This window comes from Harpegnathos saltator, unplaced genomic scaffold (genome assembly GCF_003227715.2).
Source record: "Harpegnathos saltator strain DR-91 unplaced genomic scaffold, Hsal_v8.6 scaffold716, whole genome shotgun sequence".
NCBI classification, from domain to species: domain Eukaryota; kingdom Metazoa; phylum Arthropoda; class Insecta; order Hymenoptera; family Formicidae; genus Harpegnathos; species Harpegnathos saltator.
This window is the reverse complement of record NW_020230556.1, coordinates 1-15250: the sequence shown is the minus strand read 5'-3', so window position 1 is coordinate 15250 and position 15250 is coordinate 1. Positions and strand designations below refer to the sequence as shown.

At 37.0% G+C, this 15250-nt stretch overlaps 1 protein-coding gene across 1 annotated transcript in view; it reads left to right on the top strand.

Annotated features, from left to right (window-relative positions):
• The window catches only part of LOC105186858 (solute carrier family 35 member G1), a 74747-nt gene extending 61317 nt beyond the window's left edge, over positions 1-13430 (top strand). The window contains 6 exon segments of the mRNA XM_025305814.1: positions 12364-12579; positions 12950-13022; positions 13025-13106; positions 13108-13361; positions 13364-13398; positions 13401-13430. Of these exon segments, the coding sequence (XP_025161599.1) occupies positions 12364-12579; positions 12950-13022; positions 13025-13106; positions 13108-13361; positions 13364-13398; positions 13401-13430 (690 nt within the window).
• The last annotated feature ends 1820 nt before the right edge of the window (positions 13431-15250 follow it).

Below are 15250 nucleotides of genomic sequence, written 5' to 3'. Positions count from 1 at the left end.
TTATTATAAGTACTTTCGTTGTACAAAAGGATTTTCCAATCTGTCCAGCTAATAAAAAAAATAGTGTTTGAGAAGATTGAATCAATGTGTCGGTAAAACAGACGACTCCAGGATCCCCTTAACAATTTTGGGTCATAGTGCGTTGAACTTATAATGAGAAACTATAAACATATTAGGTATACAAATAAGTTCGGTGCCTTTTTTACATTATTTTGATATTTATTTACAAATACACGAAAAACATGTTAATTTTTGAAATAGTCCCCATTATTTTCGACACATTTCTGCCATCTTTCAGACAATTAGTGAAAAAAATTTGCGGTTTTGAATCGATAAAGTCCTTAATGCTTTATTCGATATCCTAGGGCAACTTTACCTGGGAATCAACCAGGTGATGCTGCAGTGACCGGAACAGATGACCCAGCAAACACAGAATATAACTGTTATATAATATAGAAGTAACATATGATATAATATGTTATACTCTACTTATATTGAGGTTATATAATTTGGTTTTATAATTGTAATATAATTGTGTTATATATATATGTTACATTGTTTGCTATAAGCTGGAGATAACATTATAATAATAATATAACAGTAATGTAACACGTTATATAACAATAATTACGTTCATATTACATTGATGTTATATAACACAATTATTCATGCAATCCATTAAAAGCTGCAAATGCTTTCTATTGCGAATAAGGGTGTATTCCGATACAGAAAGAAATAGCAAAGCGCAACAGTAACAAATAAAAGAAATGGTGGGAAGTTAATCAATCAGAAACCCCGTTCCACTTTTCTGTACATGCTTTGTTGTGACGTTGTCTATGTTGTCTATGTTTTTATGTATTAGGAGTACAATAAGTTTCCGCCGTTTTCTATCAAAAATTAGAAATTTATTGTAAAAGAACGATACATTACGTTTTATTCAAAGTATTGTCCATCACTAGCCACTACATTTTCCCATCTTTCTGGCAGCATTCGGATACCACGTCGGAAGAACTCTTCATCTTTTGAGGTTATTCACGAATCGACTCAATTTTTAGTATCTTCATATGATGTAAAGCGCTGCTTAAACAGGCCATGTGCCATCGACCGGAACAAGTGATAATCGGAAGGGGCAATGTCTGATGAATACGGCGGGTAGGACTTCCCAATTAAGTGTTTCCAAATAGGTTTTGACCGGTTTTGCAACATGTGGCCGAGCGTTCTCATGTAGGAGAATAATTTTGTCGTGTCTGGAGTAGTTTGGGAATAGTTTGGGAGTAATGGGCGCGTTTTTCCTTGAGTGCTCGGCTCAATCTCATTAATTGTGTTCGGTAGAGAGCTCCAGTAATGGTTCCGCTCGGTTTGAGCAACTCATAATACACGACACCAAGCTGATCCCACCAAATATACAGCATGAGTTTTTCGATGTTGAAGCATGGCCAGGTAGTCCCTATGATTTTTTTCTTCTTTGGGTTATCGTAGTGGATCCATTTTTCATCACCAGTGACTATACGATGCAAAAAACCCTTTCTTTCATGCCTGGCAAGCAGCATTTCACACGTGCAAAATCGACGTTCAATGTCTCTCGGCTTCAGTTCATATGGAACCCAATTTCCTTGTTTTTGAATCATTCCCAACGATTTTAAACGATGTAAAATTGCTTGCTGAGTCACTTCTAATGTAAATGCAAGTTCTTCTTGTGTTTGGCACGAATCTTCCTCCAATAATGCTTCCAATTCCGTGTCTTCGTACACTTTCGGCCTTCCACTACGTTCTTTGTCTTCCACGTCAAACTCACCGTTTTTAAACTTTTGAAACCACTCACGACAACTTCTCTCACTTATAGCAGTCTCACCATATGCTTCTACAAGCAATCGGTGCGCCTCAGCTGCAGATTTCTTCAAATTAAAGAAGTAAATCAATAGTTCCCGCAAATGACGCTTATTCGGCACAAAACTTGACATTTTCGCACGAAAAAAATTATGTGATGCTGATATAGAGTCACTAATACTTCAAGGTTATGTTGCTACCAGATGTCCAAACTTACGATATTATGTTTTACATGTGACAATTTCAACATAACCTTCTGGTGGGGCCATCTTTTGTCAAACGGCGGAAACTTATTTGTACTCCTAATATTTTTAATGCCTTCATCACACTTAAGCAGACGATACTGCCTATTTATATTGACGTTTATAATGCATCCTGATATATATATATATATATACAGGGTGGACCATTTTAACCTTTAATGGAGAATAACTCGACCGGTGAGCGAAATAATGAAAAAAGTTTCATACAAAAGTTGTTGGACAAGGAGGGGGACGTATGACCATATCCTTGAATTTGACCTTGACTTTGACCTTAGGGGTTATTTGAAGGTCAAATAACATTTTTTAAATGGAATTGCCTATTTTCGACCCCGGATTTGGAAAGAGCGGGAAATTTTAGAATAGGATATGGTATGATCGATAAGATCAAATTTCATGTTTTGAGGTCATTTCAAAGTCAAAAGGAACTTGTACGTGTATTCATGCGAAAATCGTATCTGTATACGGGGATTTCTAAATTATCTTCTACACTTAGCATTACCCAGAGACAACGACGTGGACGTGGTAGAATTCTGCCTCTTTCGGGGTGCTTGTTTAGAGTGAGTCCCCTTGCCTCTCACTATGCATACTTTGCTATTGTTAATCTAGCTATTCAAAAGGTTTTCGAAAGTTGCACCGTTAGCATTTATGCAATAGTTGAGCCTTCTTTGGAAATGGGCCACTGTGCTGAGCAAGACATTTCGTGGAATCGCTTCGTCTTATGCGATTTTCCATATCTTCTCTTGTTGTTGGTTCTTCTTTGAAAACAACTTCTTTCAAATAGCCCCAGAGATAAAAATCGAGTGACGTCAAATTAGGAGAACGAGGAGGCCATGCAATCGGACCCTTTCGACCAATCCATCGGTTCGGGTACCTTTCATCTAAAAACCTCCTGACTATACGTGCAAAGTGCGGTGGTGCACCATCCTGTTGGAAGAACATCCTTCGCCTGGTTTCCAAGTCTACGTTCTCCAACAAATGAGGCAATTGGTCTGTGAGCAAATCGAGGTACGTATTTGCATTCACAGTACGTTCGAAAAAGAATGGACTGACCAAGTATCCATTAACAATCAACGCCGCTGGAGCCTCAATGTCTGGTGCGGGATTGTTAATGGATACTTGGTCGGTCCATTCTTTTTCGAACGTACTGTGAATGCAAATACGTACCTCGATTTGCTCACAGACCAATTACCTCATTTGTTGGAGAACGTAGACTTGGAAACCAGGAGAAGGATGTTCTTCCAACAGGATGGTGCACCACCGCACTTTGCACGTATAGTCAGGAGGTTTTTAGATGAAAGGTACCCGAACCGATGGATTGGTCGAGAGGGTCCGATTGCATGGCCTCCTCGTTCTCCTGATTTGACGTCACTCGATTTTTATCTCTGGGGCTATTTGAAAGAAGTTGTTTTCAAAGAAGAACCAACAACAAGAGAAGATATGGAAAATCGCATAAGACGAAGCGATTCCACGAAATGTCTTGCTCAGCACAGTGGCCCATTTCCAAAGAAGGCTCAACTATTGCATAAATGCTAACGGTGCAACTTTCGAAAACCTTTTGAATAGCTAGATTAACAATAGCAAAGTATGCATAGTGAGAGGCAAGGGGACTCACTCTAAACAAGCACCCCGAAAGAGGCAGAATTCTACCACGTCTACGTCGTTGTCTCTGGGTAATGCTAAGTGTAGAAGATAATTTAGAAATCCCCGTATATAGATACGATTTTCGCATGAATACACGTACAAGTTCCTTTTGACTTTGAAATGACCTCAAAACATGAAATTTGATCTTATCGATCATACCATATCCTATTCTAAAATTTCCCGCTCTTTCCAAATCCGGGGTCAAAAATAGGCAATTCCATTTAAAAAATGTTATTTGACCTTCAAATAACCCCTATGGTCAAAGTCAAGGTCAAATTCAAGGATATGGTCATACGTCCCCCTCCTTGTCCAACAACTTTTGTATGAAACTTTTTTCATTATTTCGCTCACCGGTCGAGTTATTCTCCATTAAAAGTTAAAATGGTCCACCCTGTATATGTCCCTACAAAAACGTACATCGAATCTACGTGGAACGCATTTGTTGCATTCATGTGGAATCTACAAAACCATATGCATTTCACGTGGACACAACATTCCTGTTTTCGTGGGGACATCCGCACTTATTCTATTTAAACGTTTAAGAATGCTTGTATATCATATATATATAAACTTTATTCACTTCAGCATACATTACCAAGAAGCGGGACTTGGTTTACAATAATCCTTATCTCACTCATTCCTACACTCATTTGCACACTCTACACACTCTACTCTACCCTCTCTACCTTATTCCTACCCTACCTTATCTTAACTATCTTAATACCTATTACCTATTACCTATCGACTATCTTATCTACTAATTTCTTACAGTCTATATCACAGCCTATATCACATCCTGCCTTTTTTTCTCTTCTTCTTTTTCCTTTTTTTTCTTTTTCCTTCCATAACTTCTTCAGAATTTCTGTTTTCACCTTATTTAACTCATCCTTCCATAACTTCTTCACTCTTTCCTCCTTACTGTTACCTAATTCCTTAAATCATTCCTTCGTAACTTCACATTCTCCTATAAAATGATCTATATTATCCCTACCTTGCCCACAAAACACGTACTTCCTATCCTCTTCCTTTACCCAATACTTATTTTCCTCCTCCATATTTCCACACCTTAACCTCATCATTGCCCTAATTGCCATTCCTTCCTTCCTTTCTATCTCGTGTCCCTCCTCTAAATATTTCGGTCATTCCCCTGTTTCGTTTATTTCTTTATATTTCCTATTATATCTCGCCTCTCTTATTTGCCCTTCCTCTATTTGCCTTTGTACTTCCTTCTCTCTTCTAACCAATTTCCTTTCTATGTTCTCTTCCTCACTCCCTAAACTATCTATTGCTGCTATTCCCCACCCGTTCCTATTGTAATACTTTTCTCTCTCCCTTCCGTACCTTTCCTTCCATCCATCCTTAACCTTCTCCTTCCAGCATTCTTTCACCCATCTTTTGTCTTCTATTTTCTTTATCTTTAATTCATACCTTCTAGCCCTTATATCCCATTTAATTTTCAACTTTTCTAACCCTAATTCTCTCCTAATAATATACCTTGGCGTACAAAAATCTAGCCTAAACACCTATCTTACATAATCCATACAAATTTTCTCTAACTCCTTCTGTTCCTCCCATCCCCATATTACTACGCCGTACGACATCACACTTTGTACCAAATATTTAAATAAATTCCTTCTCCTTCCAAAGTCATCTCTACAAATCCTTTCTCCCAATCCCCATACCTTATTCACCGCCAGTCTCCCTTTTTTCTTCAATTTCTTTATATGCTCCCTATAGTCCCCTCCCTTATTAAAATTAAATCCTAAATATTTAAACTCCTGAACCTCTTCTATCTCTTTACCTTCCCATTTCCATCTCTCCTTTTTTTCCTTTCCTTCCTTGTTAAATACCATTATTTTTGTCTTCTCCGTGTTCACAATTAATTTCCTATCCTTTGTAAACTTTCTTAATGTACCCATCATGTCTAATGCTTCCCTATTTTTGCTACTAAAACTAAATCATCAGCATATGCCAGAGACCTAATTCTCTCTTTATCTACTTTTACTCCTCCTACTCCTCTCCTCCTCATGTGATCGTCTAGATCCGCTACATACAAATCAAAAAGCAGTGGACTCATCACACATCCCTGTCTTACTCCTTTCGTAGTCTTGAAACAGCTAGTAAACCCATCCTTCGTTTTTATCGTATCTAGTTTCTTCATAAATCTTCTCCAGGCTTCCTATAATCTTCCTATTTATCTTCTTTTCCTTCAGAATCTCCCATAACTTCTTTCTATGTTGTCGAAAGCCGCCTTAAAATCCACGAACATTGCGTATATTTTCCTATCTTTTTCATTATTCTTTTCTCTTTGCACTATATGATTTAGTACGAAGATGTTATCCAATGTTCCTCTTCCTCTTTTAAATCTTCCCTGGCTTTCAAGTAGTAATTCCTTTGCTTCCACTTCTTCCTCCAATCTCCTCCTCAACACCTCTGCATAAATTTTATATGCTATACATAGTATTGATATCCCTCTGTAATTTTCTGCTTTTTCCTTATCTCTTTTTTGTATATGGGGCAAATCACACTTGTTTTCCAATCCTTCGGTATAGATCCTTCCTTCCATATCTGCAGCAATAATTCCTTAATTCCTTTCCTCACTGCCTGTCCTCCATATTTCCATGCCTCCGCCGGTATTTCGTCAATCTCTATTGCCTTCTTCCTTTTGAGTTTATCTATTGCCTCTGTAATTTCTTCCTCTTTCAGTTCCTCTTCTTCCTAACTTCCTCCAACCTCATCTTCTTCTCTTTCTTGTATAAGTTTCCTTTCCTCTTTCGTGTTTTCTTCTATCCCTTCTAATAATTCCATAAAATATTCCTTCCATCCCTCCTTGTCTATATTATTCTTGACCTGTTTTCTTTTACCTCTTCTCCTGTTTATAAATTCCCATACTTCTCTTTCGTTCCTCAGATTTCTTAACTCTTCTTCTTCCTCTTCTTTCTTCTTTCTTTTCCTGTTCTCAACGTGCTCTTTTAAATTTTTCCTTGCCTCCATGTATTTTTCTCTGCTTATTCTACCTCTTCTCCAGTTTCTAAATTCTCTATGCACCCTCCTTTTCATTTACGTACAGCTCTTGTCCCACCATTCCTTGTGTCCTATTCCTTTCCTTTTTCACTTCCATTTCTTTTTGACTAATGCTTCCCCAATTACCGTCTTCAGAGATAACCATTTCCGTTCTACCGATCCTTGCTCCTCTTTTAATTCTTCTCCTGTTGTATCTAGTATCTTCTCTGTTTCCTTTTTGAAGTGTTCAATTGCTTTCTTATCCCATCTTATTCTTGTTTTTCTTTCCTCTTCTCCCTCTCCTTCATCTTTTCTGCAGTCTCCGTTTCCTTTTATTTCCACCATCATGGGCATGTGATCCGAGTCCACTCTTTCTCCAACCTTAAATTCTCTCACAATATCCTTACAATTTTCATTAACAATTACATAATCTATTACCGAGCTTCCTCTCGCATCTATATATGTAAATTCTCCCTCTTTGTCCCCTTCCGCAGATCCATTCAATATATATCCTCCTACCTCTCCCACTACTTCTAACATACTTTTGCTGTCTTTTCCTTTTATCTTATCCTTACTCTTTCTCCCTAGCTCCTCCTCCTCCTCTAATCCTCCCTCTTCTGCTATCCTTATATTAAAGTCTCCTCGTATTATTACATTCTTCTCTCTTCCTTCCTCCATTATTTCCTTTATCTTTTGTCCTATCTCCCTTCATCTTTCCGAGTTACATACTGAGATAATTATCATTTCCTTATCCTTGCCTTTACCTTCTATTTCGGAAACCAGTAACCCTTCCTCTTTTTCCTCCCCCAAAATGTTACTTTCTTTTCCCCAATTTTTCCTTCTACCTATCAAAAAACCTCCCTTTGCTTTTTTTCTCTCTCTTCGCTGGCCTATATGCCCACCAGTGTGTGTTAGGTAATCTTTCCTTAAACCCTTCCCATCCCTTTTCTTCTAACCATGTCTCACATAAACTGATAAAATCCTTGCCCTTTATCTCAGTTCCAAAAATCTTTATCCTGCCTCTGTATTCCTGCCACATTCCAAAAAATTAGGCTTCTTCCCTTCCTCCCCTCCCTCCCTCTTCCTTTCCCTCTCTCCCCTTCTTGGCTTACATAAAATCCTGTCTAATCTCCCTTCCCCCTCCTTTCTCTTTCTCTCCTTTCTTTCTTTCTCTCTTTTTTCTAGTCTCTCCTCCCTACCCCCTCTTCTCTCTCTCCTATTCCTCTCTCTCCATCTCTTTCCTCCTTTTCTCTTCTCCTATCCTCTTCCTCCCTTAATGCTTCTTTCATCTCCCTTCCCTTTAGTTCCCTTAATTCCCTATCTCTATCCCTTCCTTTTCTTCTAATTATTTCTTCTTCTATTTCCTCCCATTTTTTCCAATTTCCATCAATCATCACTCTCGCAAAACCCATTTTCACCGTCTTTCCTTTCCTCCTCTCCTCCCTTACCCATTTGCCCATTTTCTCTTGTACCTTCCTTTCCTCTCACGTCAAGTCGTTCTCAATAAAAATACTTTTACCTTTCAGTTTTCTCTTATTTCTCATTATCTCCCTCTTCATCTCCTCTTCTTCCAGACTTACCACTACCACTTTCCCACTTATACTACATCTCTTCACCTTTATTTCCACATCCAATTCTTTTTTTATAAATTCCTCTCCCTTTCCATTCGTTATTCTGTCCCCTATCTCCCACCCTTTTATAACAACATTACCTCGCCTCTCCTCCTTTTCCTTTTCTACCATTAATTTCTTTATCTTTCCTATTTCCCTTTCACTCAGGCATTCACTTAACCTATCCACGCTTCTTATCGAACCATACCTACTACTCAATCTCGTTCTGCTGCTTAGCCTACTAGACGCCGACTTTCCCATTCCTCTCTATTTTCTCCTTTTCTTTCACTCATCTCTCCTTGCTTACTTTCTTCTATAAATCTTTCCGCAATTATCATTCTATCTTCTAATTCCTTCATCCTACTCTCTCTATCTCCTTCTTCTATTCCGTTATTACCTGTCTCAACTCCTTTCTTATCTCCTTTCTTATCTCCTCTCTAACCTCCTCGTCTCCTAATCCATGCGTACCCCTGAAACTCACCTTCCTCTTTTGATCTCCTTTCTCTATCACCAATTTTCCTTGCTTATCATCCACTCCTCCTTTGCCTCCTCTTACCCCCTTTCCTCCTCTCCCTGTACTCATATCTCCGCTCCGTCTACCTAACCTCTCCGCACTACTCACTTCCTATTCTGCCCCTTCTCTACTTATTCCTTATTCCCTCTATCCGCCTTTATTTTTATCGCTATCTTACCTCCTTCTGCTTCTTTTCCTACCTTCCTACTTTACTCCCCTATCTTATTTATTTTACAATCTCTATTTTCTCTCTCTCTCAAACTCACGCAATCATACACTCGTACGCCATGTAACCAAGTCGCGATTGTATATTATAAAAACTCACATAGAAAAAAATTTCTTTAGGTTTAATATTCTTACTTGTTGATTTTGAGATGTTTCATTAAAATACTATATTTTTACAATATTTCGTATGATTTCCAAGAAATTCATGTACGATTAAAATAAGATATTCTCTATACTTAAGGGGTTACATCTAGTCAGTAAGGTCAAAAAATATATTTTTGAAAAATTTCCATTTCCTTTAGTATAACATCTGAAGAATATTCCCTGAAAGTTTCATTCAAGTTGGCTCAAAATTGAGGAAGCTACTCTGTTTTGAAAAAGTACAGTGCATTTAGCGCAGGTAGCGCACAACTGTTTTCGAGTAGCCACGCCCCTTTTACGGAGATTAGGTCAGGTCAGGCATTAAATATAATGATGAAATATGCTTGTACTATTGCATACATAAGGTCTAAACAGTTACCGTTAGCAAACTGAAAGATATTTAAGACAATACGTCAGTATAACAGGCAACGTCGAGCAGTAAAGTTTGTTATTTACATCTTAATATTTGCCAGTTTTCGATATCATAGATTCACATTGAAAAGTTACGCGAAATACGAGAAATTCTAAACAGTATAAAAAATCTAGGCCAAAGAAAGAAAGCAGCATTTCAAAACTAAAATATCGGAGAGCGACGAGAGCAGTTTTAGTGTATCTGTGAAGAAACTGAAAATGCAGAAAGAAATCGTCGTGCCGCAAGATAGTTCAATAGAATACAGAATTTTAAATTTTATTACTGTATTTTCGACAATTGCTACCTTTGTGAAGTGCGAAACTTGTAATAGTGATGTGTGCAAACTGTAACAATGATGTGAAATTTGAAACTGCAAGTATGCGAGGATTTGGTTTCAAAATTATAGTGATATGTGATAATATGCGCTTACATTTTTAATGAAGGTTTCATAACCTTACTACAAATTATCGATACCATAGGAGTCTTCTGTGGCCCGTATGCGCACGCTCACGCAGCTAAAGAGAACGATGAGTGGATTAACATCGCCGAGCAACGAGCGAAAGAGATCAGAATGCGTCGCAGACAAGAGCAAATTAGCGTTTTAAAGGCTTTTTCAATTGCAGAAGGTCTATTTTATGGGCATGGAATTAATGATTCAATTTAAGATAAAAAATAAATATTTCATCACCGTTAAAACTATACCGAAAATTTTAAACGCGTTTTTCTCGAAAGCATGTTTTTCAAATTAGCTTGCAACATAACTAAAACAAATTTTATTCGATCCACTTGAAATTTTTACAGCAGCTGCTAAATTAAATTCTCTAGAGAAGTACATATGATTTTACGATCGATTAATAACTTTTTTAATAACTTATAAATACTTTTCACTGAATTTTGGGTAAAATGGAACTTTGTTTTCAAATGTTCACTATTTCTACAAAAATCAATATTTTAATATACAGGGTGCACGATTTATCTGAAGACATTGAAATATCTCGAGAACTATGCATTGGATAAAAAGAAGTGGTTAATGAAAGTTGTTAGTCTCGAAGGGGGACATCCAATGATACCAAACTCGACCTCCACCCCACCCCCTGGGGGTGGGGGTTGGGGGCAACTTTGAAATCTTAAATGGAAACCCCCATTTTTTATTGCAGATACGGATTCTACGCTACAAAATACGTAAATTTTGTCCGAAATTTTTTTTTTGGTTCGTGATAGATGGCGCTGTAATCGCAAAAAATTATATTTCCGCAATTCTCCAGAAATGATCATTGGATTGAGAAATAAAAAATACCTGTTCAATATTTTTTAAAAGAACATAATAAAGTTATTCCCCCCCCCATCCTCTCGGGGTAGGGTGGGTGATAACGTTCAAATCTCAAATGGGGACCCACATTTTTCATTGCAGAATTAGATTGTACGTGAAACTTTTATTGAAACAATTTTTTCATCGTGATAGATAGCGGTTGAATTTTTCCGAGAAACTACTTTTAGCGTTACACAGGAACAACGACGAGGACGTAGTAGTTTATGTTCCCTTCGGGTGCTTTTTAATGTGAGTCCCCTTGCCTCTCACAGATCAGGGTGCTTTTTAATGTGAGTCCCCTTGGCCTCTCACAGATCAGGGTGCTTTTTTAATGTGAGTCCCCTTGCCTCTCACTGTTCAATAATTAGAGTAAGTGTTCGAAATTTTACCTTCAACTTCAATACACTTATTGATCCTTTTTTCAAATGACTGTACACAGATAGAAGCATATCTGCGGGAGTTTCAACGCAAGCGTTTCTTATGCGTTCTACCATGTTTTCACGAGTTGTTGCACTTGTTGATAAACCTTATCTTTTAGGTAACCCCACAGAAAGAAATCGGCGATGTCAAATCAGACGACCTAGCAGGCCAATTAATCGGGCCCACCTCTGCCAATCCACCGACCATTGTAATCACGGTCTAATATTCCCTGATCATTTCTGGAGAATTGCGGAAAATATAATTTTTTGCGATTACAGCGCCATCTATCACGAATTAAAAAAAAAAGTTTCGGACAAAATTTACGTATTTTGTGGCGTAGAATCCGTATCTGCCAATAAAAAATGGGGGTTTCCATTTAAGATTTCAAAGTTGCCCCCAACCCCCACCCCTAGGGGGTGGGGTGGGAGGTCGAGTTTGGTATCATTGGATGTCCCCCTTCGAGACTAACAACTTTCATTAACCACTTTTTTTTATCCAATGCATAGTTCTCGAGATATTTCAATGTCTTCAGATAAATCGTGCACCCTGTATACGTGTTGTACTTCTCTAGCAAATTTGATGTATGTTATAAAAATATTTTGCTTTTTGTCCTTAGCGAAAGTGTACGGTATTTCTATTGCAAGCCGCGGAAGCTCATGGACCAAAAAGCAGTTTCACTTGCACAACTCCAGCGTCGCCATCTTAACGCAAAAATATAAAATTATTTTGTGTAGCTTAAGACATGCACATTAAAGGCCTTCAAACTGACTTTTCACTTATTTTATTATTTACCTACAAAAAATTCCCAAAGTTACCCTATGCTTTCAGGCGTTTACCTAGATTAAAAGGGCGTTAACCCCTTAATAACTTCATTGTTTATTCGTATAAATTATCAACAAACTAAAAAATGATGATTGATTTCCTTTGAAATGAAAGATGAAATGGAAAGAAATGAATATTTCCTAAATGTTACGTCTATTAATTTAGTTTTCTTTCAGGGCATAGTGGGTGGCATGACATTGTCGTTGCTATATTACAGCTTTAGAGAATTACCTCTAGGTGATGCTACCACAATCATCTTCAGTTCGCCAGTGATTGTAATTACTCTTTCTTTCCTTTTTCTAAAGGAACCTTGTGGTGTTCTGCGAATAATAGTAGTTTGCACTCTCTTTGGTGGTGTTGTTTTAGTTGCCAGGCCACCATTCTTATTTCAGGTAATCAAAAATTTCATAGAAATAAGATTCTACTACAACAACTGAAAAATCAATTAATACAATAATTAACAATTAAAAGCAAACGCGTTAAATATTTCATAATTTTTATGAAGTATTTAACGCGTTATATATTTATATTCTTTTACTTAAAGATTGTTTAGAATTATTGTTTAGATTGTTTAGAATTTATTAAAAATAACCGATAAAATTGAAAGTTCTGAGTTAATATTTTATCTATTTTTCGTGGGTAAAATTAAGTTTTCAACCGACAAAGTGTTAAAAAAATTAAATTTATAGATATTTAATGTCACCAGAAAATAAGATTACATTTATTGTTGCAAGCAACGTTTTGATTTTTCGTTATCTTCAGATGCATCATGCCGAACACTATAACCTTATGGGATATGTATGTGCTCTCCTGGCAACCCTCTTTACAGCTCTCAATATCTTGTTATGAGAAAATGTTCGGAGATACACTACTCCATTATAGTTCTGAATTTGTCAAGTTGGTCATTTGCTGCCGCTGTAATTTTATATCGTGGTATCTGGCGGTTATGAGCACAAACTAAAATTGCCACATGATTATTTCACTTGGATCCAAATCTGTTGGTGGCATGTACCGGCCTTATGGGGCAGGTATTAAGTAACGAAGGCGTTAAAAATTGAAAGTGCAGGTAAAGTCTCAGTCACAAGATCACTGGATATATTTTTGGCGTATATGATTCAAGTATATCTCTTCGGCGAAAAACCTACATCGACTAGTGTAATAGGCGCGGTTCTAATTATTTTTCTGTCGTTTGTATGGGTTTCGAGAAAGAAAAATATATTCTATTTGCGACTTTATTCCCTAGTCAATTAACTGTTAACATTGTGAATAATCAATGTCGACTTAACAAATATAAGCAATGTTATTAAATATAATTATCTAATTACTTGTCCTGTTTCTCTTAAATAAGCAAAAATTATTAAATTTTAATCGGTAAAATTTAATTCTTATTTTCATATTTATATTTTCAAGTAGTAGTCACTTTAATAAATGTAAATATTAATTCTTTTTATATTCTTGTAATAGTCATTTCAAAAATCAAGAGAAAAATATGTTAAAAAAGTTGAGATGTTTAGATTAAACATGTTTCTGTATGTAAGATAAATTAAAATAATATTTATATTATTGGGTGAGTGCAAAAGTTTGTGCGGAGTTTCAATAGATGGAGTATAAGCGTCGTAAAGTGTTGTCATTAATACTTCCATCTACATATTATATAACGTTGGAAAGGTGACGTCTTCAGCTGTTATTAAAAAAAATCAATTTTTTCATACAAACTGCTTCGAGAAATATCACTTTAAAAATGAGTATCGATAAGGTGCATTTACGGCATGTTATGCTTTACGAGTTTCGGAAGGGAATAAAACGTTACTGCAGCCGTAAAAACATTCAGGATGTTTATCAGGATGAAGCACCAGCTTCATCTGACCAGCTCATCTGACTGTGGAAAAATGGTTTGCTAAATTTCGGCGCGGAGAATTAACCTTGAAGACGAGCCACGCTCTGGTCGACCTTCTGACATTGATGACGATGTTTTGCGTACTTTAGTGCTCAATATAATTCGCGAATTTCAACAGAAGAAGTTGCTACAGCACTAAACGTTGACCGATCAACCCTTTTCGGCGTTTAAAAAAGATGGGATTCGATTTGAAGCTCGATATATGGGTGCCCCATTTGCTGACCGAGAAGAACAAAATCAAGCGAATTTCTGCAGCGTTTCTTTACTCGGGCGACTCAATAACGAGTCGTTTTTGGATCGACTAGTGACGGGCGATGAGAAATGGGTCCTCTACAATGTTCAGCGCAAACGGACATGGAAAACAATCAGGTGAGCATGGTACGCAATGCCAAAGGCCAGTTTGTACCCGATGAAGGTGATGCTCTCTGTTGTGGGATTGCAAGGGCATAATCTATTTCGAGCTTCTCCCCGCTGGCGAAATGATTGATTCGGACAAGTACTGTCGCCAATTAACCAATCTGAATCGAGAAATAAAAGAGAAACGTCCGATTTTTGTCAAATCGCAAGAGAGTCGTCTTTCATCACGACAAACGCCAGACCACACGTTTCGAAAAAGACGCTGCGCAAATGAAGAGCCTGAAAATGGGATGTCTTAACGCATCCACCGTAATTCTCCTGATATCGCACCATCGACTATCACTTGTTCCGGTCATTGCAAAATTATTTAAAATGGGAAAAACTTTGACCTTCTTTAAGGCCTTAAAAAACGGCGTCTCTTCGTTCTTCGAGATCTAAACCGCGCAGTTTTATTGATCGAGGCATCCGTATGCGTCAGAACGTTGGGAAAGATTATAGAAAGACGATGAGAATATATCATTGATTGAATAAAGATTTTTGTTTGCCTAATCACTGTGTGACTTTTACTCACAAACTCCGCACGAACTTTTGCACTACCCAATACTGTAATTTCTGCTAAAGAATATTAAAACAAAAATAAATACAATTACTAATACACATTTAATATATAAGGTAGCTCTGGTGTTTTAGATTAACCTAATTAAAACTAAAATTATTCTATAGATATTTTCTAGACAAGGCATAATCTTATTTAATTAATAACAAACGTTGAACATATCAAGAAAACTAAAAGCCAATTAAACTGCGAC